The 26,546-nt window shown below is 38.0% G+C and overlaps 3 protein-coding genes across 4 annotated transcripts; 1 reads left to right on the top strand and 2 right to left on the bottom strand.

Moving 5' to 3' along the window:
- On the bottom strand, window positions 1–2,497 carry LOC139170444 (jerky protein homolog-like). 2 transcript variants are annotated; one of them, XM_070757681.1, is made up of 3 exons: window positions 2,449–2,485; window positions 830–1,384; window positions 1–680 (listed from the first exon to the last, which is right to left on the bottom strand). In XM_070757681.1, the coding sequence occupies exons 2-3, from the start codon at window positions 1,236–1,238 to the stop codon at window positions 58–60; spliced, it is 1,032 nt and encodes a 343-aa protein (XP_070613782.1). In that variant the 5' UTR covers window positions 1,239–1,384; window positions 2,449–2,485; the 3' UTR covers window positions 1–57. The 2 variants fall into 2 exon arrangements, with proteins under 2 accessions (XP_070613782.1, XP_070613781.1); XM_070757680.1 differs by having other exon boundaries at window positions 830–2,497.
- Window positions 2,498–2,615: 118 nt separating this feature from the next.
- MAD2L1 (mitotic arrest deficient 2 like 1) lies at window positions 2,616–9,557 on the top strand. Its single transcript, XM_070757679.1, has 5 exons — window positions 2,616–2,831; window positions 5,235–5,381; window positions 6,434–6,554; window positions 7,945–8,048; window positions 9,142–9,557. The coding sequence occupies exons 1-5, from the start codon at window positions 2,759–2,761 to the stop codon at window positions 9,312–9,314; spliced, it is 618 nt and encodes a 205-aa protein (XP_070613780.1). The 5' UTR covers window positions 2,616–2,758; the 3' UTR covers window positions 9,315–9,557.
- Window positions 9,558–11,639: 2,082 nt separating this feature from the next.
- Window positions 11,640–24,770, bottom strand: RPL7L1 (ribosomal protein L7 like 1). Its single transcript, XM_070757678.1, has 7 exons — window positions 24,545–24,770; window positions 23,747–23,855; window positions 20,107–20,270; window positions 19,024–19,161; window positions 17,861–17,970; window positions 17,541–17,755; window positions 11,640–12,113 (listed from the first exon to the last, which is right to left on the bottom strand). Exons 1-6 carry the CDS (start codon window positions 24,556–24,558, stop codon window positions 17,547–17,549), a joined length of 744 nt encoding a protein of 247 aa, XP_070613779.1. The 5' UTR covers window positions 24,559–24,770; the 3' UTR covers window positions 11,640–12,113; window positions 17,541–17,546.
- Window positions 24,771–26,546: the final 1,776 nt, after the last annotated feature.

Here is a 26,546-nt window from a genome sequence, read left to right as displayed (position 1 = left end):
GAAATAATAACAATATTTATTTACATTTTTACATTTTGGGGGGGGGGGTTAGCATAACTAGGATAAATCGGGATCTTCTTCTATCACCATGTCTACAATGGACGCTGCAGGTGATGGTGTGACAGACCTCTTGGTTTTTGTGACAAACATAGTTATGGGCAGTTGGCACATTTTCTTTTTCTGGGCTAACATGGCTCTGTATGGTGCAAAGGTGTTGTCAAGGGAGGCCTTAAATTGTATAGAGCGAGTCATGTTGGGATCCCAAAGTTCCACCATGCGTTGTACATTTGCAGCAGCTCTGTTCAGTTCTGCAAGCCGCTCAAGCGTTAGGCCAACATCTTCTTTTTCCTCAGCTTGTTCAGCTTCCGCTTCCTCCTCTTCTTCACTCGCTGACCTGGTCAGCTCCTCCAGATCTTTGTCTGTCAGCGGTAGGCCATGCTCATCAAGCAAACCATTGACTTCCTCTGGTGTCATGTCAATGAAGCCTACTCTGCGCTGGACGAAGTTTTCGGCTGCACCTGTATCTGCTGAGGCAGCTTCTCCATGCAATGACACACTCTTCAGGCCATAGCGCCGTTTAAATCTCTCAAACCACCCTTTGCTTGCTGTGAATGTGGCTGGGGCTGAAGAAGCAGAAGATGTTGATGGCTGGGGGTCTTCAGAGTCACCAGCACCTTCATCTACAGAGAAAGACAGGAAAGGGAGAGAGAAGTGATTTGAATGAAAGCATACAGTCCTTCCTTCCTTCCCTCCTTCCCTTCTCTCCTTCCCTCCCTCCTTCCTTAAAAAGCACTTAAATAATGACAGAATAAAAAACCCCAGCCCTCACCTGGGTTTCCCTCATCTGCATCGCCTCCTTCTGTGTCTGCAAGACAGTTGTATAGTTGCTGCGCCTTGGTTCGTATAGTGTTCGTATCCAAAGCAATGCTCTTTTTGCGGCAGTCTTGTACCCACACGGACAAAGCAGCTTCCATCTTCATAAGGCGTTTGTTTCTAGGTGTCACCATTCTTTTTGCAGCCTTGTTGAACATTATCTGAGAAGTTTGCCTTATCGTCTTTTCACCTTTCCGAATGTATCGCACAGTCGATTCGTTGATCCCATAATGCCGACCAACATCTACATTAGAACGTCCCGCTTTCAGCATGTCCAAAAGTTCAATTTTCTCCTTAATTGTCAGCATCTTCCTGCTCTTTTTAGCGTTGCCGCCTCCACTCCGCGTGCAACGTTTAGGAGCCATCTTCCAACAAGTCTTAACAAGTTCCAACAGTTCCAAAAGTTTCAAAGCACGCTGAGCAAACAACACTGATTGGCCGAGATTTCAGCCAACCAGCAATGGCAGACGTCAGTTTGATGATGATGTGTGACGTCATCCGGTGGGAAAAACTGTGGTGTAGAAAAAAAACCGCGCACATATTTTTAATTTATTATTTTTTGAAAAATCGCGATATAGCGTTCCGCGAAGATCGAGATCGCGAAAATCGAGGGATCGCTGTATTACATTTCTAATTTCTGTCCTTTCAAAATAGAGGTGGGAATGGCACCTACCTAAAACTCTGAAGATTCATTGACATTACTAATGAAGGCACTAACATTCTCTGTAACAAAATCTGAGTTGAATAAATTTCCACTTTTCTCATGCTAGACTTTAGAAATGTCCACTAGAAACAAATCCCCACCTTCATGATGAACATCTTAAAATAAGGATCCTAAATAAATTAAGTTATTACAAAAAGCAGTTTCTTAAATTAAAAAAAAAAAGCAGAAAATGATGGAAAACAAGCACTTGAAGTGCTAACTACATTGAAAGTAAACCTAAACTAATTTGTGATCATTCTGAGGTGCATTAAATGAGCACCCAGATTGTTGGGGAAAATATGCTGATTCTTTAAACCGCTTAGAAAGGGCTGTAAAAACACCATAAAATGGTATATAAGTCCAAATGCTATAATAATAATAACAATTTATTAGATTTGTATGCCGCCCCTCCGAAGACTCGGGCGGCTCACAACACAATGCACAATGTACAAATCCAATATTTTTTTAAAAAGATTATAACCCTTATCATAAAAATTAATCACATAACCCAAGCAAACCATACATAAATCATAGTAGCTACGGATTTTAGGAGCTTGCGAAAGGCAAGGAGGGTGGGGGCAGTTCTAATCTGGGGGAGGGGGGAGTTGATTCCAGAGGTCCGGGGCCGCCACAGAGAAGGCTCTAATCCTTGGTCCCGCCAGACGGCATTGCTATTGCAATTGTAAATATTATTTAAAACTTAATTGGGGGACTTCTAATAAATCCTGTGATAATTCAATGAATAAGCAAAAACACCACTTGGCAAAGACGCAGATCCTTTTCTCAATCTCTCAAATCACCAATTAATAAGAGAAAGTTAACATCAGACAAAATACAATACGAACAAACACCCCGCCAACACCAAAACTAACATATAGCTGAGCTCACTCCATTCCGCCCGCCAAACGCTCGCGCTTGCGCATTAATCAAAGAACCCAGGCGTGGAAACCTCCTTACTTGACACGTCAAAAAAGAGCGCATAACCCCACCAACTGCTCGGTCGCAGTAGCGTGAGTCTCCTCGTACTCTCGCGAGAAGTGAGGAAGGCGGAGCTACTTTTCAAACAAGTGGCGGGACGTCTTTTCTTTCCTAGCTGTGCCTGTAGCTTAAAAGAAAGGCTTGGTGGGGTTTTTTCCCCGCTTCCGTTTCAGCCCAGTTCTGTTTCACTGTTTCGGACTGCCGATGGCGAAACAGCAAAGCCGGGAGCAGGGCATCACCTTGCGGGGCAGCGCCGAGACCGTGGCGGAATTCTTTTGTGAGTAACCGGGCGGGTAAGGGAGAGAATGCTGGTTTAAGAAATGTGAGCCAGCTCGGTGGGAAGACAGGGTCCCTCATCCTTCCGGCTCTCTTTCTGCTTTATGAGGCTTACTTTCAAGGGACGGTGCTTGACCACGAGTTACTTTGTGCTCGCTGAAATTTGCACCCGAATAAATGAGCTCGGGCGAAAAGGACTCGGAGTTGCGTTTTGGGACAATGAAGTTGGGGGGGGGGGGGGGCTTCATTGCGAGAGCGCTACACTCGGTCCGTTCTCTATCTTTTCCTTCGTTCTTCTTCCGTCGCCGCCAGTTATTCTTTGTGGTAACTGCTTCCGGCTTGGCTCTATAAGCCAGTGTTTCCCAACCTTGGCAACTTGAAGATACCTGTATTTGGACTTCAACTCTCAGAATTCCCCAGCCAGCGAATGCTGGCTGGGGAATTCTGGGAGTTGAAGTCCATATATCTTCAAGTTGCCACGGTTAGGAAACACTGCTATAAGCAGCGTTCCCCAAACTTGGCAACTTTTAAGACTTGTGGACTTCCAACTCCCAGCTATGCTGGCTGGAGAACTCTGGGAGTTGAAGTCCACAAATTTTAAAAGTTGCCAAATTTGAAGACCTCCGTTCTAAGTGTAGGCAGAAGATATAGCAGCAGATATCTGAAAAGTTGAACTTGAAAAGTACCTTTATATAGTAGGAAGAGCAGCACCTGCTGTCATTAAAAATAGCTCCCATTGAATAAGAATATATTCAATGGGAGCCCCAAAAGTTAGGAATTTAAATTTGCCAGAGTAAAGAAAAAGAGAGAAAGAAAGAAAATGTGCCTGAGAGGACTTAAAGCAGTTTGAAGGAAGTTAGCTACCGTACTTAATTTTTATAAGTTTATTCACAAACATGGGAGACGATTGTAGGGACAGTAACTTCAGCCTCAGTGAGGAAGAGATGTTTAACTTAAAATGAATCTGAAGAGCAGGTCTAATGGAGGTTTGAGAGACTGAATTCTGGGTCTCTGCATCTTGGCTGCATTTGAATTCTAAGGCTTTAAGGTTTTTTCCTAAAACAGTAATTCATTGTTGGAAATGAGGAGAAAAAGTCCTAGGATTTGGTGCAATAGACAGAATCAGAAATTTTATGTAATGGTAGTTAGTATACCTTGATACAGGTAGTCCTTGACTTATGACCACAATTGAGCCCATTTCTGTTGCTGAGACAGTGAAGTTAGTTTTGCCTCATTTTATGACCTTTCTTACTACCTTTGTTAAGTGACTCACTGCAGTTGTTAATTACCAGTAAGTTAACACGACTGTCAACTTACTGGCTTCCCCATTGACTGCTTGTCAGAAAAGAGGATCACATGACCTTGGGATGCTGGAACCATCAGAAATATGACTCTGTTGCCAAGCGTTGGAATTTTGATCATGTGACTACAGGGATACTGCAATGGTTGTTAGTTTGAAAACCGGTCCTAAGTTACTTTTTTCAGTGTTGTGACTTCAAATGGTCACTAAATGAATTGTTATAAGCAAAGACTACCTGTATATGCAAAACAATCATATACCTGGTGCTATATGGCACTAATCTAGAAAGCAGGAAACTAGGAGGCCTAGTCCTGTCTTAGACATGAATTCACCTGAATTTCAGAAGCATTCTCTTTGATGGATATTATTCGATAAGACAGAGGCTGCAACAGAAGGCACAATTTCTAAGTCCTACAAGATGACAATATTTAATGTTAAGGACATAAAGAACACTCACTCTGCTGGATCATACTGGGCAGGCAGAAATAATTTTTGAGATAAATGATCTCTCGAATATCCAGCCCTTATTCCATGCATAATAAGCAGTGTTTATAGCCTAAAATTGCCAGTTTGGGAAAGGCTTAGATAACAGACAAAATAAATATTAAAACAACAAAACACAATGACCATGAGTAGTAAATATAAGATCTTAAATGTCAAGATAGCTTTTTCAGCATGTACCAATTGTATATCTTTGAGTTTGCTAATAATAAACTAATAATAATAAACTAATAAACAACACATGACAAAGAGCTATGGTGCCACCATAGCTCTTTGACATTTTTATTATTATTATTATATTTATTTTATTTATTATTATGTTTATTATTATTATTTTATTATTATTATGGTTAGAATGCAGTATTTCAGGCTAACCTGCCCACTGGCAGCGGTTCGATCCTGACCAGCTCAATGTTGACTCTGTCTTCCATCCTTCCAAGGTCAGTAAAATGAGGACCCAGATTGTTTGGGGCAATATGCTGACTCTTTAAACTGCTTAGAGAGGGCTGTAAAGCACTGTGAAGTGATATATAAATGCTATTGCTATTATAATACTGTTTAGATAATCCGATACAGAACTATATGCATGTTTTCTTCTTTCAGCCTATGGTATCAACAGTATCTTGTATCAACGTGGAATATATCCCGCTGAAACATTTACACGTGATCAAAAATATGGGCTTACCATGCTTGTTACTGCAGACTCTGAACTTAAAAATTATCTGAACAATGTTGTAGGACAACTGAAAGGTATACTTTTTTAAAATCAAGGATCAAAATATTTAGATATTTTGCAATGTTTATACAAAGTTGTAATCGAAGAGGCCTCCAGGAAAGCATTTCTGGATGAAGAAGTTCCTGAAGGCCTCTGATAGCCAAAAAGAAGCCAGGAGGTGACGCAAGCAAGTGTGGTGAGGTAATGGACAACATCCCCCTTCCATCCAAAAAAATAAGCCATGCCTTTTTTGGTGGCCAAAAAAAAAAAAGACAGCATCTAATTTTCAGAGAAACACAGTACACACTCACACACACATGTATATGTACAGACACATGCATATGTACATATATATGTATATATACTCTCTGTATATCTTTCTCAGCTTTTTTATCTTTATTATCATTTTGTTTATACTATGATGTTACTATTTCTCAGTTTTTGACTACATATATACAAATTAAAAAGATAAAGCTTCTTTGCCTAATAGGGTTCAATTGCTCATGAACAAAATAATCCATAAGCTCCATAGAGCAGGTATGTCACTGATACATAAACATGGTTTGCATTGCATTTTGGTTGCATTTGTTCTTTACTTTCCATCTGCATTGCTCTAGGCATCTCATCAGCCTTTTTATTTGCTAGAGCTCATTGAGAATCAAGTAGGCCCCCAGGGTCTGAGACCAAGAAGAGGCTGCTCAGGAAATCTCATTTGGTTGCCTCGGAATTCCAGTGTGTGATCACATAAATAGCTGGCTTACATGCCCTACAGCTAATGGTATAATGTTTTTGAGTTGTCCTCTGAAATCTTAAATGTTAGGAGCAGATCATTTTATCCAAACCTTTCATCCCACATAGTCAAGCAAAGCAATATTATGTACATATATAGGAGAATGATCCAACTACACCAAGGGATAGATAAGAATGTTGTTGTGTATTTTGAACTTTTTCTGTTATGCATATTAAGCCGCAGTCTGTTAAATAAGCCATAGTTTGTCTGTTGATAAAACTGCGATAAATAAGTGCCCATGTATTTGACAGTTTCTCGTTTGTAGAATTCAGAAAACTAACTTCTTGCTCTTTTTAGAATGGCTCTTTGAATGCTGTGTTCAACGACTAGTGGTAGTGATCTCTAGTAAGGAAACCAGCGAAGTTCTTGAAAGATGGCAATTTGACATTGAATGTGACAAAACTGCCAAAAATGAAAAGTAAGTATATTTGTTTCAAACCATGGGAAATGTAGGATTTCCCCCCTCCGTTAATTCTTCTTAAAAAGTTATTGCCATTCCTGAAGTATATAGCTTGCCCAACCCATATCACAAGTTTGCCTTGTGTTTCTTCTACCATTATTCATTACAAAGACCCCCACTCAACGTATTATTGAGAACCAAGAACATTCTTGTTCATTAATTGGTGCTTCTCTGGTTTACTGCCAGAGTAAGAATTTTAAAGCTATTTCAGAAATATTGACATCTATTATCAGTTGTACTACCTGCTCTTTGTATCCATAATAGCACTGAATGTTCAAAAGAAGAGAAATAAATTGAATTCATATTAAGAGTCAAAATGTGCAGTTATTAGGTTTAATATTATTAGATTTAGTTTTAAGGCTTATAGTTGCTAAGGTTGAATCAGATACCATATTTTTCAGAATACAAGATGCTCTGGAGCAGTGATTTTCAACCTTTTTTGAGCCGCGGCACATTTTTTACATTTACGAAACCCTGGGGCACATTGAGCGGGGGGGAGGGTGGGGGCTAAAAAAAGTTTGGACAAAAAAATTCTCTCTTCTCTCTCCTTCTTTCTCTCCCTTCCTTCTTTCTCTCTCCATCCTTCTTTCTCTTCCTTCCTTCCTCTATTTTTGCTCTCTTTCTCTCTCCCTCCCTACCTCCCCCTATGTCTTTCTCTCTCCTTCCCTCTCTCTCTCTCTCTTGCTTTCTTTCTCTCTCTCTTGCTTTCTTTCCCTTGTTCTCTTTCTCTCTCTCTTGCTTTCTCTCTCTCTCTTGTTCTCTTTCTCTCTCTCTTGCTTTCTTTCTCTCTCTCTCTTGCTTTCTCTCTCTCTCTCTGAGCTTCACGGCACACCTGACCATGTCTCACGGCACACTAGTGTGCCGCGGCACACTGGTTGAAAAACACTGCTCTGGAGTATAAGATGCACATTAGTATAAGATTCTGCCTCTGCCCATCAGCATCCAGGACAAGCATTTGGGAGGAAAGCTCCATTTGGGAAGGGGTGCTTTTGAAGCCTCCAAAAGCTCTGTTTTTGAGGCGATGGACTGTGGCAATCCCTGCAGCCTGGAACGGGTATAAAATGCAACACGTGGAGACCAAAGAGTGGGTGGAGCTGCATTCAGTGTATAAGACACACCCAAATTTTCACCTTTTTTTGGGGGGGTAAAAGGTGCATCTTAAACTCCAAAAAATATGGCAATTTGGAAAAAGTACTTGTTTTGCTTGTATTAACTTCTCATCTTGGACATGTTAATCATACAAGAAGTTAGTCTATTATGCCTGTCAGTTAGTAATATTAGTGATAATTACTATTTGCTTTATATTTTATCTTCTTTTACATTGAGAACTTTTAATTTGCTATTTTAGTGCACCAAGGCAGAAATCTCAGAAAGCTATACAGGATGAAATCAGATCTATTATCAGACAAATAACAGCTACGGTGACATTCCTTCCTTTGTTAGAAACTACCTGTAAGTAATATTGCTTAATGAGGGAATATAAGTTTCATTTTGGTATACTTCACATGCACTATCTAATTGCAATTCTCACAAAAAAATCTGCATAGGATGAGTCCTGTGACCAAATAGAAACCATCTGAGCTAATATGAAACTAACTAAAGTTGCAATATTTGTCATGTTTAAATAGTTGCCTATCATAATCAAGTAATTTTATTTATTTATTTATTTATTTATTTATTGGATTTGTATGCCGCCCCTCTCCGGAGACTCGGGGCGGCTAACAGCAACAATAAAGCAGTGTACAATAGTAGTCTGATGTTAGAAACAATTAAAAACCCATTAATATAAAAAACCCATACATACGTACATACATACATACATACATACATACATACATACATACATACATACCATGCATAGAATTGTAAAGGCCTAGGGGGAAGAGGGTCTCAATTCTCCCATGCCTGACGGCAGAGGTGGCTTTTAAGCAGCTTACGAAAGACAAGGAGGGTGGGGGCAATTCTAATCTTTGGGGAGAGTTGGTTCCAGAGGGCCGGGGCCGCCACAGAGAAGGCTCTTCCCCTGGGTCCCACCAAGCGACATTCTTCAGTTGACGGGACCGGGAGGAGATCCACTCTGTGGGACCTAACTGGTCGCTGGGATTCGTGCAACAGAAGGCGGTCCCTGAGGTAATCTGGTCCGGTGCCATGAAGGGCTTTATAGGTCATAACCAACACTTTGAATTGTGATCGGAAACTGATCAGCAACCAATGCAGACTGCGGAGTGTTGGTGTAACATGGGCATATTTGGGAAAGCCCATGATTGCTCTCGCAGCTGCATTCTATTTTGGGTGGCATACATGGGTAAAGCACAATGGAAGAGTTCAGGAGTTAAAATTTGGTAGTTTTCCATGATTTATATAATAACACAGGTCACACATCATAAATGGGATTTTAATGATGGCTTGCTAAAGAAGTCATAATTCACTGGTTCTTTTGTTACTGTAAGCTTATACGTTGCACTCAAGAAATGGATAGTTTTGTTTAAATGTTTGTTCTAGATTCATGTAAATGTAGCAAAATAATTATTTGTGATTCTTCCAGGTGCATTTGACTTACTCATATTCACAGACAAAGAACTGTCTGTTCCAGAAAAGTGGGAGGAGTCAGGGCCACAATTCATTACTAATTCTGAAGAAGTCCGCCTTCGTTCTTTCACTACTACAATACACAAAGTTAGCAGTATGGTGGCCTACAAAACGGACACGTTGCTGTGATTTAGTAGATAACATTGTATTTGTATATGTCCCCTTTTGTAAGATTCCTTACCCAACAGTAATTAAGATTTTTTTCAAAACACCAGCTTGGTTATCTGAGCTGACGCATCATCTTGTAAATATACATTGACTTGAATCCTGTCCTTTCAATATTACAATTGAATTATTATCAGTGGTTTCCATGTAATAAAATGTATAATGTAAATGTCATTTTTAGTAAAAATAATAATAATAATAAATTCACGTGGTTTTTATTTGGTTTTAATTGGTGAAGTAAATATTTGTTTGAAGTCAAAAAGCTGTATTACAGATAAACTAGTTATGTGAAAAAGAAAGTATTCTATTGGGTTCTATGGTTTTAGATATGAGGACATATTAAAATCATCTGGAACTTAGCAGTTAAAAGAAGTGCAACCTCAGATGAACAGCACATGGCAATTACACAATGCCATCATTTCTTTTACAAAAAGCAAAACTGGAGAAACCATTTGTGAAAAATTAAGTACACCTTTACTATGGTGCTTCCTTAGATATGAAGAGGCTAAGTAGCAGCCATGTGCTTCTAATCAAATGTCCTTGATCAATTATCATCGGCAAGTATGACTATCTTTATAAAAGCTGAAGTTTTAAGAATTTGCTGGTCTCCAGTATTGAGTTATGTGTTAACACAATGCCAAAAATACATCAGAAATGATCTTAAGAGAAGCAGTTGTCACTGCCCATCAGTCTAGGAGGAGTTATAAATAATAATGATAATTAATAATAATTTATTAGATTTGTATGCCTATATTTCTCCACAATGATGTGAGAGGCTGTTAAATTCTTATCAAAATGATTACCTCAAGTTATTGTTGCTAAAGATGATTCTAAATGCTATTGAATCATAAGGTGTACTTAGCTTTTTTACACATGGCTTCTCCATTCTGGCTTTCTTTTTGTAAAATAAATGACATGGTATACATCTCATCTTGTTTTTAATGAGCTTGTATTACCTACTTTTAAGAAATGCTAAGGACCAGATGATTTTTATATATCTTGATACGCAAAACCAAAGAACTCAAAGATGGTCTGTTTGATTCTGCATATTGGATACAAACACATCCTGCAAGTTATAAAATATTACCTGTTGAAAATGTTATTAATATTACAATGTTGACTGCTGCAATAGGGCAAATAAGAGTTTTAGCATAAGTAAACGATACAAAATGGAGATTGTCATGGTGGTAGTCTTTTGTTGCAGCTGGAATGGTACAAATCTACTTTATAAATAGATCCTATATGAAAACTGAACCCTGGACATTCAGCCAAGAATTGGCAATTAGAATATGGTCATGCAGAATAAACAATGGACAAGGAAAGAACTTGAGATCACCCACAAGTACAGTGGTACCTCTACTTACGAACTTAATTCATTCCATGACCAGGTTCTTAAGTAGAAAAGTTTGTAAGAAGCAATTTTTCCCATAGGAATCAATGTAAAAGTAAATAATGTGTGCGATTGGGGAAACCATAGGGAGGGTGGAGGCCCTGCTTCCTCCCAGGAGATTCCTAGAGAGGTCCCACAAAGGCTTCTCCCCGTCTTTTCTGGTCCTGTTTCCTCCCAGAAGATTTCTAGAGAGGCCCCAAAGAGACTTCTCCCTGCCTTTTCTGGTTACAGTTTCGGAGGCTCAAGTTTGTAAGTGAAAAATGGTTCTTGAGAAGTGGCAAAAAAATCTTGAGCACCGGTTCTTATCTAGAAAAATTCATAAATAGAGGCGTTTGTAGGTAGAGGTACCACTGTATTCCATATAGTTGCTCCTTGTGAGGAGACAGCAGTCTTTTACAAATTTACAAATTTAGAGCTCTGTATAATGAAGGAAAGCCATCTTTTGCTCAAACCAAGGCTTGCACCTTTCAAAAGAACGTACTTCCTTTTCTAATCACTCAAATTGTTTAAATACTTTTCAGTTATTACGAATCTTTGAATCAACACTAATAGTCTAAGATCCAGATTGATTTGAAATAGTTTTGGAAGTTATAAGTATCCTTTTTATGTGGAAATATCTTTGTTTTGAATTCTAAGAACACGCATAGAAGAAGCCTTTTAAGCAAATACATCAGAAGCGGGCTGAAGATATAAGGCAAGAAAAATCAAAAATATCAGCAGAAAAAGCCGCTGAAGAAGAAAATGAGAGGGATAAGTCTTGGGGAGAGGGGTAATGGAGCAACACAGCCCAGCCTTGCCTTTCATGGATTTTATCAAAATCTCATATCACCAAAGCACATTGTTTTAGTTTTGCCAAACCATGGCTGATTCAAATGTTCTGTAGAATTCAAACACAATGGTTTGTCCTGGGTTCAAAATAAAACTTTATTTTGTGTTCATCCCATTTTGCCGCAAGCAAATTTTTAAAAGAATATTTTACAATTGCTTTTATAAAATAATTTTAGATAATTTGTATTTACACACATGTAGGAAAATCTGTGTACATCAGGTTGCACTGATTATTGATCGTCAGTTTCTACATTTAGTTTTCTCCATTGTCCTTTACATATTAATTTGGAAGTCAAAAATTGTAGATGCTTCACACGTCTGAGATTGTACACATTCTTTTTTTCTATGTTCAATACACATACAAGTATACTTTGCTGTTGTTGATCCACATCAATTCACTTGAAGCCTAGTTGCTGGATTACCTTTGTTTTCCTCCTCCAATTATGAAATAATTATGCCACATTATCTCACAAACTTCTGGAAAATGAATGTACATCATGGAGTACAAATAGATGCCTTCCAGAATTTCCTCTGAAAACACATTTCTGAAAAACAGTGCAGGCGAAATGACGTTTACTTCTTGACAAGAAATGCTAAGAAAATATTTTAAAATTGAACTGAAAGTAAGTTTAAAAAGAAGCTCCAAATGAAATGTAATTTTACCACAATACTGCAAACTTTAAGAACTAAACTTTAAAACTGGGTATACAGTGTTCCCTCGATTTTCGCGGGTGATGCGTTCCGAGACCGCCCGCGAAAGTCGAATTTCCGTGAAGTAGAGGGGCGGAAGTAAATACACCATTTTTAGCTATAAACAGTATCACAACAGTCTTCCCTTAACACTTTAAACCCCTAAATTACCATTTCCCATTCCCTTAACAACCATTTACTCACCATTATTACTGGTACTCACCATTGAATAAGACACTTAGTGATCCTGATATTTATAAACATAATAATTTATTAATAATAATAATTTTTTTTGTTATTTACTTGCAAAAATTATAAGTTTGGCGATGACGTATGATGTCATCGGGCAGGAAAAACCGTGGTATAGAAAAAAACCCGCAAAGTATTTTTTAATTAATATTTTTTGAAAATCCGTGGTATAGGCTATTCGTGAAGTTCGAAGCTGCGAAAATCGAGGGAACACTATTTCATTAGAATGGGACTTACATAATAGTTTACTGAATTTACATGCTGCATGAAAAAGCAGTATTATAAAACATTACAACAGTAAATATAACAGGAGAATTAACAGAATTCGTTAAGATGAGTATACAATGGAGTGGAGGTAGATTTTCTTTGCTAAGCAGCATGATTGTAAAATGTTGCACTTTTACAGCATCGCTGATCAATGGAAACTCCAGTCCCAACTTCCATCATTAACCAGGGACCTGTATGAACAGTAGTTCTGGAGTTCTGCTTTATAACTGACCACACTATTGATTTATTTGACTATTTATTTCTTGCCTGAACTCAGCAAACAAAACCACTAATCAGTATTACTGAACTCTAATTCAAAATACAGAAGAAGCAAGGTTAGGATGGAACAAACCAACAGATGAGCTTTAACTAATCTATCGTTCTGAACAAGTGTACTTTTAGGAAAAATCTACTGAAAAAAACCTTGTTCTGTTTAGAAAAAATCCCTAATCTTATGTTCCCGGGTCTATTTGACCCGGACTGCAAATTAATCTTTTTGAAAGCTTTTTTCACTTGGAAACAAGTTTGAAGATTTCTGCACACAATGGAATGAAAATTGAACTGAAAAAATTAATCCTTATTGGTTTATTTTGCACATAAATGTGACACACACACCCCCGTTTTTGTGAAATGTTTTTCAATTTATGGATAGTTTTGCTTGCAAAATGCATTCTATTTTACTGAAGTTGGTGTGGGATTGGTAGCTTGAACATTTCTGCACACAATGATATGAAAATTGAAATGAAAAAAGTAAATCTTATTGGTTTATTTGGTGATATAATGCATTCCCCCCCGTTTCTGTGAAATAGTCTTCACTTTATGGATAGTTTTGTTATCAAAATGCATTCTATTTTACTAAAGTTGGTGTGGGATTTGTAGCTTGAACATTTCTGAACATAATGATATGAAAATTGAACTGGAAAAATTGATGCATATTGGTTTATTTTGCACATAAAGTTATTTCAATTTATATAAAAATATGCTGTTAATTTCAAACTTACATACTTTTTTTTAGTAAAATGGATTTCTTTCATAAAATTAGTTCTCTGGCTACAATGTGGTTGATTTTCAAAAGGATATTCCAAATATTTCTAGCCAAATATGTATAACAAGTGACAATAATGGCACACAGCAAGGCCGAGGGGGGTGGCCCTTTTGTGGCAAAAATAAACCAATAAGAACCATTTTTTCAGTTCATTTATATTTTTCTTATGTTCAGGATTGTTCAATTTAGTATATCAAACCTTTTGGGGGAAAATTCCTTAGGGATTTGTAGCCTTAAAAAATATAAATTGACACAAAATTCAGAAAGGATGGGGGGAGGGGCTTTTTGATCAAAATAGAAATATAAGTCTCAATTTTTCCAGTTCAATTTTCATATCATTATGTTCATAAATGTTCAAACTAGTTTTCCAGTTGAAAAAGGTTTCTAAAAGACCAAATTCAAGTACCTAAAAAAAATCATTTTGGTCCGGGTCTATATGACCCGAACAGACTAAATGTGACTTTTTTTTTGCCCAGAAAAAAAATTTTTCCCCCACCCCCACAAATATTTTTTTGATGATCAGCATTGTTAAATTGAGTTAATGAATGCCTAAGATTTTAAAGAATATTTCGGATTTGGAGCATAAAAAAATAAAAAGTGAAAATGGTTGCAAGCAGCCGAGGGGGGGGGGGGGGCTTATTTCTGATGTTAAAAAACCAGTAAGAATCATTTTTTTTCAGTTCCTTTATATTTTTCTTATATTCAGAAATGTTCAAGCTACCAATCTCACACCAACTTCAGTAAAATAGAATGCATTTTGCAAGCAAAACTATCCATAAATTGAAAAACATTTCACAAAAACGGGGGGGAGGCACATTTATGTGCAAAATAAACCAATAAGGATTAATTTTTTCAGTTCAATTTTCATTCCATTGTGTGCAGAAATGTTCAGACTACTTTCCAAGTGAAAAAAGCTTTCAAAAAGACCAAACATAAGCACTGCAAATGAAGAGTTTTCAGTCCGGGTCAGGGTGACCTGGGAACAGAAGATTTGTAACTTTTTTTGCCCAGCAAAAACTAAGCCCCCCACCCCCCAAAAAAAAATTCTCATAGAGAGAACCCCTGAAATGATGAACAGTCATGAAATTTCAAGTTTCAGATATGCAGGGAAAAATTTTTACAGGGACTCAAACTTGGCTTCGGGTCACATACGACCCGAACAGAACAGCAGGGTTAATTTGATTTCTGGTGACTTCACAAACACATTTGTATCTTTGGCAGAAATAGTTGACCAGCACCATTTTTAAGGTTATTTTTGACATACAGTGGTGCTCAGGTTCACATACCCTGGCAGAATTTATCCTGGCCATTTTTCAGAAAGTATGAATGACAACACAAAAATCTTTCTCACTCATGGTCAGTGTTTGGCTGAAGCCATTTATTATCAATCAACTATGTTTACTCTTTGCAATCATAATGACAACAGAAACTACCCAAATTATCCCGATCAAAAGTTTACATACCATGGTGATGTTGGCCTAATTACATGCACACAGATTATCACAAGGGGGTGCGAATGGCTATTAAAGGTAACCAACCTCACCTGTGATTTGTTTGCATGTAATCCGTGTGTGTGTGTGTGTGTGTGTGTGTGTGTGTGTGTCACAAAAGGCCAATGAGTTTCTGGCCTGACAGACTCTTGCATCGTTCAGTCATTGCTGCACTGACGTGTCTGGATACTGAGTCATGGGGAAAGTAAAATAATTATCAAAAGATCTGTGTGAAAATATAGTTGAACTGTTTAAAATCTGGAAAAGATATCCAAGGAATTGAGAATGCCAATCAGCAGTGTTCAAACTCTAACCAAGTGGAAAATGAGGGGTTCTGTTGAAACCAAACCTTGATCAGGTAGATCAACTAAACCTTCAGCCACAACTGCCAGGAAAATTATTTGGGATGCAAAGAGAAAACCACAAATAACTTCAGATAAAATACAGGACACTCTGAAAACATGTGGTATGCCTATTGCAAGAAGCACAATAAGGAGGCACTTGAAGAAAGATGGGATGCATGGTTGAGTCATCAGAAGAAAGCCATTGCTACACAAATACCACTAAGTATCCCGTTTACAATACGCCAAACAGCACAGAGACACGCCTCAAACCTTCTGGCACAAAGTCATTTAGAGTGATGAGTCCAAAATTGAGCTTTTCAGCCACAACTATAAACCCTACATTTGGAGGAGTCAGCAAGGCCTTTGAAGAAAAGTACACAGAGGTGTATTGCTGTGAAACACAGAGGTGTACTGCTAATGTTTTGGGGATGACTGTATGAGCTACAAAGGCACAGGACATTTGGTCAGAATTGATGGCATAATGAATGCAATATGTTATTAAAAGATACTGGAGGACAATTTGCATTCATCAGCTCGAATGATGCACATGAAAATTACTTGGACATTGCAACATGACAATGATCCTAAACACAAGACCAAGTCGACCTGTCATTGGCTACAGAAGAATAAAATGAAGGTTCTGAGTGGCCATCTCATTCCTCTGACCTCAATATCATTGAATAATTCTGGGGAGATCTCAAACATGCAGTTCATGCCAGACGGCCCAAGGATTTATGGATCCTGGAGACTTTTTGCCAGGGAGAATGGGCAGCTTTACCATCTGAGAAGATATAGAGACTCATTCACACATACCACAAAAGACTTCAAGCTGTCATTGATGTTAAGTGGACAGCACACCGTATTAAAAACTGGGATATGTAAACTTTTGATCAGTCATTTTGGTAGTTTCTGTTGTCATCATTGCAAAAGAATAAACGCAGTCAATTGATATTAAATGGCTTCAGCCAAACACTAACCATGAGTGACAGAAAGATTTTCATCAAGTGTACCGGTGGTTATTGAAATGGATGTCCATGTGTCGCCTCTATGTTGGTTGAGGCAGGCAGGATTCCCTTGAGCACCATTTGTTGGGGGTCAGGGGAAAGTGAGTCAAGATCCCCATGGACAATTGGTGGGCCACTGTGTGACACAGAATACTGGACTTGATGGGCTTTGACTTGATTCAGCATGGCCCTTCTTATGTTCGTGTTATCATTCATATTCTCTGAAAAATGGCCAGGAAGTCATAAATTCTGCCAGGGTAAACTTATAAGCACAACTGCATCAGTCTAGTGCTATAAGCCAGTGTTTTTCAACCAGTGTACTGTGAGACATGGTCAGGCGTGCCGTGGGGAAATTAAACACGGGTCCCCAAACTACGGCCTGCATGCCAGATATGGCCCACGGAGGCCATTTACCCGGCCCGCAGCCAGCCGCCTCCATCTGGACATAAACATTCCCCTCACAATCCCTCCAGCTATCAGCAACAGGAAGAGTGGAGACACAGGGAACACTCACTGACCAATCACCTTCTAGGATTCATCCCGACTACTAGCGATGAACCAATAGCAGGCCGCCTCTCATCCACACCCAGGAAGGTCCCCGCTCGGGCTGCCGCGCACTTGTCATTGTGTGGCTGTGGCAAGTAGTTGAAAGTGCTATTCCTCCCCATGGTCCCGGTTTCTAATCCTGGTCAGGACCGGAGATAAATGTTGCCACCACTAGATGAAGCCTCAGCTGTACTGTGTTAGTGTCATTTTGGTTGGTGGTGTGCTTCAGGATTTTGTAAATGTAAAAAATGTGCCGCGGCTCAAAAAAGGTTGAAAATCACTGCTGCAAGCTGATGAGTTCAGAACACCCAAATTGGTAAGTCAATGCAGTACCTACCTGGATCTAATTCAAAAGGCGTATAAGCTGATTGATATCATTGCCTCGAAATCCAGGATTACCAATCTCTTTCTGGAATCCCATTTTATTACGGGCTGCATGCCGAGCAACAGACAGATAGAATGGCCACAAAAAATTATTGACTTCATTAAAATGCTTTCCAGCTGAGTAAACTTCATGAATAACATCTTCCAGGCAAATAATGCCATGGTTTCCTGTGGACAGGAAAAAAAAAGTGTTTTGGAAATGACATGCCCTTCAATCGTCACCAGATTGTACAGAAACACTGTCCCAACATCCCATGCTATTTGTTATCTTACCCAGATGTTCCTCTATCAGAACATTATCTGTCAAAGCAACCTTTTTATTTTGGATCTTTGCATGGCCTCGTTTCAATATCAACTCTCGAATAGATTTGAGATTGGGATACCTGTGTAAATATAAAACCCAGTAATAATTTTGGAAATAACAAAAAAATCAAGACAATTTGTAACATATTATTGGAATTATATGATCAAATTGATCCAAAAAGGAAAGTACTGTACTATATATTCTTGCTATCTCGCTTTTGTTTTTAATACATTGCATTTTGTATCTTACAAACAACCTGAACAATTGTGAGAATTTCATCTTAAATTGCCCTTTCAAAAACATGCACATCATCTCCATTCTTATTTTCTTTCTGCCAGCTTAATATTTCAATCTACCAATGTCACAGCTTTTATAGTCTGAAATTTGGATTGTTCCATCAATTTTTTACCATGACTCCAATTTGAAGATGTGCAATACCCCAAATAATTAATACATAATAAAAATAGTAAACCTATAACCTATTGAATACCAAGATAAACACTGTATCATTAAAACATTAACAAAAACAACTCTAAATATCTTATAATTATATTTCACTCATTTTGTAGTTTTTGGCCTCCAAATGTCCATATTTTTGCAAAGGGAACATAGGTACAGCATTATTCAGAAATGTAATTTTTTTAAAAAAACTACTACTGTATTTTTTGGAGTATGAGAGCATCTTTTTCCCCAAAAAGAGGGGTGAAAATGTAGGTGCATCTTATACTCCAAATGCAGCCCTGCCCAGCCTCTCAAACAGAAGTTTTAGAGGCTGAAAAAGGCCTCAGAAATGAAGTTTCGGGGGGGGGGGGGAAGGGCGGGGAACCTCTGAAATTGAGGCTTGAGAGGCAGAAATAAAAGCAAGATGCAGAGTTCACAACCAATGAACCTTTTGCTAAAATTCACCTCTGGGAACAGCTGATTGGGGATATTCTGGGAGGCAGATCCACCCATCAATCAGCTTTTTTAAAAAAATTCCCTACTCAAAAACTAAGATGTGTCTTATACTTGGGTGTGTCTTATAGTCTGAAAAATATGGTATATAGGAAAATAAATGTGAACTATGTTATGATCCATTTTAGGCATCACCATTAATCATATTTCTATGTAATAAAAAAAAATAGATACAAACCCCCATGCCACATAAGGCTCCACTGTTTGCAGCATTTTTAATGAAGCTGGTGTCAATTTAACAAATGTGCCACTGTAAATCTTTCTTAATCTCAGCCTTTGTATCATATATCGTACCCGGGAACTGACTCCTTTAATTCTAAATCAATAGAAGTAAATATTATTATTAGGCAAATCAGCATCTTGGATTTTCCAACAAGAAAAAATTACACAGATATCTGTCAATACTTCTGTAAACCTAAAATCCTTTTAATTCAATAGCTAATTCTCAGGCATAGATGTCTTGATACAACATGTGCAATGATTACTTTCAGGTTTCAAGTCTTTTCTTAACATACTGTACAGTGATCTGAGACTCTAGCTCAAAGTATTTCCATGTCATCTGGAATTTTAGAAATTGTGGTTAAAGGCACATAGAAAACATCAACTTGAGTATAAAATGGCCTGATTTAAAGATCTTATAAGTTAAAAGATAAAAAGCAGAAAGTTATAATTAAATACCTATATAAATCTTAGAATTGAGGATTCAATACCAAGTACCCAGTTAATAATCTTTAGTGCTATCGCTATATCACTATGATGTGTAGTACTACACTAGGATTTAGATGCTCAATGTTGAAATGGGGAGAGGGGGAAGAGTCTTACTGATTCGTCACATTTTCTACTATCAAGAATGCTCTCCACTATTCTAAGCTCGGTAACATCTATAAAAAGTAGCTGTTTGTGTAAGCAAGTGGGTCCCCTACAAGAACAATCAAATAAAATTGTTTATTACAGCCATAAAGCCAGATATAATAAAATATATCTATTACATAAAGAATAGACTGTAATCATCTGCAATTTTAATACAGTAAATAAATTCCATGCCAGTCCTTAACAATTCCAATGATCGGAGAGAGAGGGCAGTCTTTCTACAAGTATGTCAATGCATCAGGAAGGAGCCACCCTATAAGATAATGAATTTACAAGCCCTTATTGGTGAGAATATGCTATCCTTACTTCACCGGGTTATTTTTATTCATTTAGAAGCAGTAGAAGCAAATTGCTGTTAAAACAATTATACAGAGGATGAAGTGTTCCTTACACTGCAATCCGTACAGCAAATGCCAGTTTGTGTCCATCGGGCATTGTCATCTGCCCAGGCTTATGTTCCATGCGCCGCAGACGAACATCATCTCTATGTTTCCTCTGAGAGTCTCTCAAAAAAACTTCAAGGCGTTTGAATCTGATCTGTTTTCCAGTCTGGTGCTGTTAAAAAAGCAAAAACAAGTTTTTAAAATACACATACTCAAAACACTGCATTGCTATTTATATACTGCAATCTTAATGAGAATTAAGTGTTTTAAAAAACTACCAATGATAGTGATATAATTAGATGAGGGATAATAGAATAACCACAATGGAGCCAAGTGAAAAATAAAATATGTTTGGTTTTTGATGAAGCAAAAGTTTGGTTATAGCAAAAATTAACATGTTTAAAAAGTATTAATGTTTATGAAATTCACCACTTAGGTATAACACTCCATCACAGTATTTATGTATTGATTTTACTTTGATTTGCCTTTTATTTTGATCATTCCTTTCATTCCTGAAGACTAGAGTCTCCGGGTTCTAGTCTATGGTCCTAATTATTATATTATATTATATTATATTATATTATATTATATTATATTATATTATATTACATTACATTATATTATATTATAACAAATTGGATCTCAGTAAGGTGCCATGATTCATGCAACTTACATGAAGGATATTATAACCAGGTTTTTATAAATAAAGAACATGAATAGTGGAAGGGTTTAAATTTTGTGAAATGTAAACCTCAACCTGTGAGAGACAATGACAAGACACCATCTATTCTTGGAGAGGAGGCCATAAAATGTGAAGACAAATCACAGAATGTATCAGTTATGACATCAATTCCCATAGAAACATAGAAGATTGATGGCAGAAAAAGACCTCATGGTCCATCCAGTCTGCCCTTATACTATTTCCTGTATTTTATCTTAGAATGAATATATGTTTATCCCAGACATGTTTAAATTCAGTTATTGTGGATTTACCAATCACATCTGATGGAAGTTTGTTCCAAGCATCTACTACTCTTTCACTAAAATATTTTCTCATGTTACTTCTAATCTTTCCCCCAACTAACCTCAGATTGTGATCCCTTGTTCCTGTGTTCACTTTCCTATTAAAAACACTTCTCTCCTGAACCTTATTTAACCCTTTAACATATTTAAATGTTTCGATCATGTCCCCCCTTTCCCTTCTGTCCTACAAACTATACAGATTAAGTTCATTAAGTCTTTCCTGATAAGTTTTATGCTTAAGACCTTCCACCATTTTTGTAGCCCATCTTTGGACCCGTTCAATTTTATCAATATCTTTTTGTAGATGAGGTCTCCAGAACTGAACACAGTATTCCAAATGTGGTCTCACCAGCATTCTATATAGAGGGACCACAATTTCCCTCTTCCTGCTTGTTATACCTCTAGCTATGCAGCCAAGCATTCTATTTGCTTTCCCTACCGCCTGACTGCACTGTTCACCCATTTTGAGACTGTCAGAAATCACTACCCCTAAATCCTTCTCTTCTGAAGTTTTTGCTAGCACAGAACTGCCAATACAATACTCAGATTGAGGATACCTTTTGCCCAAGGTAACATTAAACTGCAGTTTCCACTGCTTTGACCACTTATCTAGTAAAGCTAAATCATTTCCCATATTACAGACGCCTCCAAGAATATCAACCCTATTGCACACTTTAGAGTCATCGGCAAATAGGTAAACCTTCCCTACCAAACCTTCCCCTATATCACTCACAAAGATATTTTAAAAAAGGACTCAGAACAGACCCTTGTGGCACACCGCTTGTAATCAGGCTCTTCTCAGAATACTCGCCATTAACAACAACCCTCTGATATCTACGCTTCAGCCAGCTGCAAATCCACTGAACTATCCAGGGATTAAGTCCAATCTTCACTAACTTATCTATCAGCTCTTTATGTGGAACCATATCAAAGGCTTTGCTGAAGTCCAGGTAGGCAATATCCACAGCACCACCTTCATCCAACACCTTTGTGACATAGTCAAAGAAATCAATGAGATTAGTCTGACATGATTTGCCTTCAGTAAAGCCATGCTGATTTGGGTCCAATCAGTTATTGGTTTTTAGGTGCTGATTTATCCTCTTTTTGAGTAGAGTCTCCATAATTTTAACTATAACTGATGTCAAGCTAACTGGCCTGTAATTACTAGCCCTTCTTGTGGATAGGCACAACACTGGCCATTCTCCAATCATCAGAAACATCTTCTGTTAAAAGGAATTGGTTAAACAAATCAGTCAGGGGGGTAGCAATCACATATCTGAGTTCTTTAAGAACTCTGGGGTGGATGCCATCTGGACCCATTGCCTTATTAGTCTTTAATCATTCAAGTTCTTTTAAGAAATCGGCCTGAGATCACTGGAACTGAATCCCTACAGCTGGAAGCAAAGCAATTCACCCATAGTATTATATTGTAAGCTGCCTTGCGAGAAAACTGAACAGAAGTAGCTATTCAAATGATCAGCGACCTCCTTATTCCCATCAATGGATATATTATCTCCAGTACTAAGCTTTGTGATGATGCAGTTTTTCTTCTGTCACTAATATATCTGAAAAAGGTTTTATCCCCCTTCTTCACAGATTTGGCAATTTCTTCCTCTTTTGAAGCTTTAGCAGCATATATTATCTGTTTCGCCTCCTTCTGTCTCATTTTATACACCTCTCTGTCAGCTATACTTCCAGACTCTTTATACCTCCTATAGGCACTTTTTTCCATTGATTATAGACCTTACATCATTACTAAACCATAGCGGTTTCTTCTTCCTTTTACCTTTAGTTATTTGCCTCACATACAGTCCAGTGGCTTTTAAGATGGCCTTTTATAATACAGTCCACTGGGTGCTCGCTCCTGCCATTTTATCCCTCCCATTTAATTCATTATTTAAATATTCCCCCATTGCATTAAAATTTGTTTTTCTGAAATCCAGTACTTTGGTTGCAGTATAGGATTGCTCACAATCAGTTTTTACATCAAACCACAAACATAGATGGTCACTGCAACCTAAATTTTCTCCCACCTTAACCTCTGAAACCCAATTCCCATTAGTAAAAACTAAATCTAGAATATTCTCCCCTCTAGTTGGTGTCTTAACCAGCTGTGCCAGAGCTGCTTCTGTAAGGGCCTCTACTATATTCTTACTTTTACATGTAAGGGCACAAGGGATATTCCAATTAACATCAGGTATGTTGAAATCACCCATAATCACAATATCTCCCTTTACTGCCATTTGGGTAATTTCATCCACCATCTTGTTGTCATAATCCTCATAAAACATGGTCTTCCACTTTGGCAACTTTAAGCCTGGTGGACTTCTGGGAATTGAAGTCCTCCTGGCTTAAAGTTGCCAAGGTTGGAAACTCCTGCTGTAAACCAACTGAGAAAGAGAACACAATACAACTTTTGTGTTAATTCATATTGCATCTCTTTCAAACTTGATTTTTTTTTTTTAAAGAAAACTCTTTGGTATTTGCTCCTCCATAATGTCAACAGTTCCCAACAATCCTGTTTGAGAATATTTCTGCCCAAAGAAATCTAGGCTCCTCATCTGATCGATCTTATAATATGGCTTGCCTTACATTAGGTGACCACCACCACCACCAACCACCTACCTTTCTCTTGTCAAGTAAGGCTTGCTTCGCCTGGGTGGCCTTGATTGCCTGATAGACCTTTCTTTTCTTGAGGATGTTTTCTGGCACCAAAGGAATCTTCTTTGGAGGCCTAAAGAAAAAGCAAGCATTATTTAGTGTAATTCAGTGCATTAGTATTTTTAAAAAATCTATTTTATACCCACCAACAATTGTTAACAGACCTTCTTACTTAGCAAGAACCCCTGGTTGTCCCACTGATAGATGGTTGAATGCCTTTTAATACTGGGATTTTTAATTATTATATTCTGCTTTTATTATTGTATGCCGCCCACAGTCACTCTGGATTTGGGCGGCTTATAAATCTAATAAATTAAATTAAATTAATACCCATTGGGTGCCTATATAGTATGAGAGATTCCATATTTAAACTTCCCTTTGGGAGGGTAGGTGCCGTTTCCTATCTAACTTATGGTTAATTGCATGCTTCTTTGATCCGGTTTTCCACAGGGACTTTTATCTACTGCTTTTTCTCTGAAGAAGCCGGCATTTTTAAGTCAAACAACTTTACTCTGCTTCTCCTTCCGGCGCGACACGAATTAAGCCCCCCCGTTCAAAATCTTGGTTCATTAAACGTTCCTGTCCCATCCAGGCACAGGAATGGAAGCTTTCCCGCAACGATTTTTTTCTACCGATGTCAGCGAAAACTCACCCATCCTTTTCACTAGCCTCTATTTACCCACACACCGTCCCACAAACTTTCTAAAACTGCGCCCTATCGGGAGGATGGAAATGGATTTTTCCCTAAGTCTCAACACTCACTCGAGCTCCGCCATGGCTCCTTCCCCGGTAATCCTCGCCGACGGGGACGGCGCATGCGCAAGCCGACCGCCGCAAAACTGGAGGAAACGATTCGTAGCGGAGTCGTAAAGCGTCTCTATTATGAAACCTCGGCTTCGAAAGAAACGTTAGACTGGTTTTCTTTTCTTTGTTTTGTTTCAAACGTAATCCAATTTATAGCAGTTTTTTTAAAAAAAATAACTGGTATCATTGCGGAAAGGGACTTTTCTGGATAGCTTTGAAAACTCGGAGGTGGAGGCAGAAAGCGGCGTTTTCTCGTTGAAACCCGCTGAGAAAAAAAAATAAGCTTACCAGATCTGGGTTATAAAAATTCAGGTGATTCCCCCTAAACTAGGGGTTCCCCAAACTTGGCAACTTTTTAAGACTTGTGGACTTCAACTCCCAGAATTCTCTAGCAAGCAATGCTGGCTAGAGAATTCTGGGAGTTGAAGTCCACAAGTCTTAAAAGTTGCCAAATTTGAAAACTTCTGCTGCCCTAAACCAGGGACAGGCAAAGTTGGCTCTTCTATGACATGTGGATTTCAACTCCCAGAATTCCTGAGCTAGCATGATTGGCTCAGGAATTCTGGGAGTTGAAGTCCATAAGTCATAGAAGAGCCAACTTTGCCTACCCCTGCCCTAAACGGTTTGGAAGATCTAGTTAGTCTAGATTAGATAAGATTACAATTTAAGTGTTTTGTCTTGAAACCACTCAACAAGGTCTAGTAGGAAGTAAGAGATTGTGCAATCAAACTTAGAATTTTAGTGCAGGGCTTATTTCAAGTATGGTTTTGTTTTGTTTTCAAGGTTTCCGGAACTTCGGAAATGCAATATTGGTGCAAAGATAGCCATGAATGCTTAGGAAAGTTTCATGGCTATCCTTCCGTATTAGTACTGCACATCCCAAAGAGACAGCAATTAATTTGTAGATTCATTCTACATTTAAACTGCCTATTCCAAGAAGGCAACATGAATGCATGTGCTTTGTTGCTTATCTCCCAAGTGTTGGAAGTGTAAAGCAGAACTTCGTACCTACTACCACATGTGATGGACTTGTCCACAAGCAAAGAGTTACTGCAAAAGAATACGAGGATGGTTAACAGAAATCACAGTGATTAAAATGGATTTCAAACCAGAAATGTTTTTACTGAGTATAATGGATCAAAATCTAGATAAAAACAATTAGTACCTCATAATGTATATACTGACAGCCGCCAGAATTTCTTACACACAATTATGGAAGAAGGATACGGCATAACATATTCCACATTTATATTTATTTCATTTAAGCAGTCAGCTTTTTCTGGAGCAGTTGTTTTCATCATTGTTATATACCTTTTAAATTAAATGGCATTGAGAGACAGTTAACAAGACAGGACCAGGAGAAGGTGAGTTTTGCCACCTTGATTTTCTTAACACATAAGGTGTTAAATAAGCATTTGTTTTCCACAGTTCTCATGAAGTTCAATATCTCACTCACTGAAATTTAGACCTGATGTCTATTTTTAAATTGCCCTTATAATGCCCAAGTGGTATTAAATTTGGAGCTTCATAACTATGACCACATTTGTTGTATCCTGAGGGATTAAAGTGTTTCTGTCAAGAAATTTTAAGGGTCATAGACTACAATCACAGAATTAAGAAAGCTTACATCCATTAAATATAGTAAATTCTTCTAATTGTGAGGAGGAGTAAAGTTTTAATTGTTAATGTCTTAATTATTAATAATAATAATAATAATAATAATAATAATAATAATAATAATAATAAGTGGGCCTTCTCCAGGTCCCGTCAACTAAACAATGCCGTTTGGCAGGACCCAGGGGAAGAGCCTTCTCTGTGGCGGCCTCGGCCCTCTGGAACCAACTCCCCCCAGAGATTAGGATTGCCCCCACCCTTCTTGCCTTTCATAAGCTCCTTAAAACCCACCTCTGTCGTCAGGCATGGGGGAACTGAGATATCCTTTCCCCCTAAGCTTCTACAA

Source organism: Erythrolamprus reginae, chromosome 7, assembly GCF_031021105.1.
Source record: "Erythrolamprus reginae isolate rEryReg1 chromosome 7, rEryReg1.hap1, whole genome shotgun sequence".
Classification (NCBI taxonomy): domain Eukaryota; kingdom Metazoa; phylum Chordata; class Lepidosauria; order Squamata; family Dipsadidae; genus Erythrolamprus; species Erythrolamprus reginae.
The sequence above is the reverse complement of the archived record's forward strand: the minus strand, read 5'-3'. Positions and strand labels throughout refer to the sequence as shown.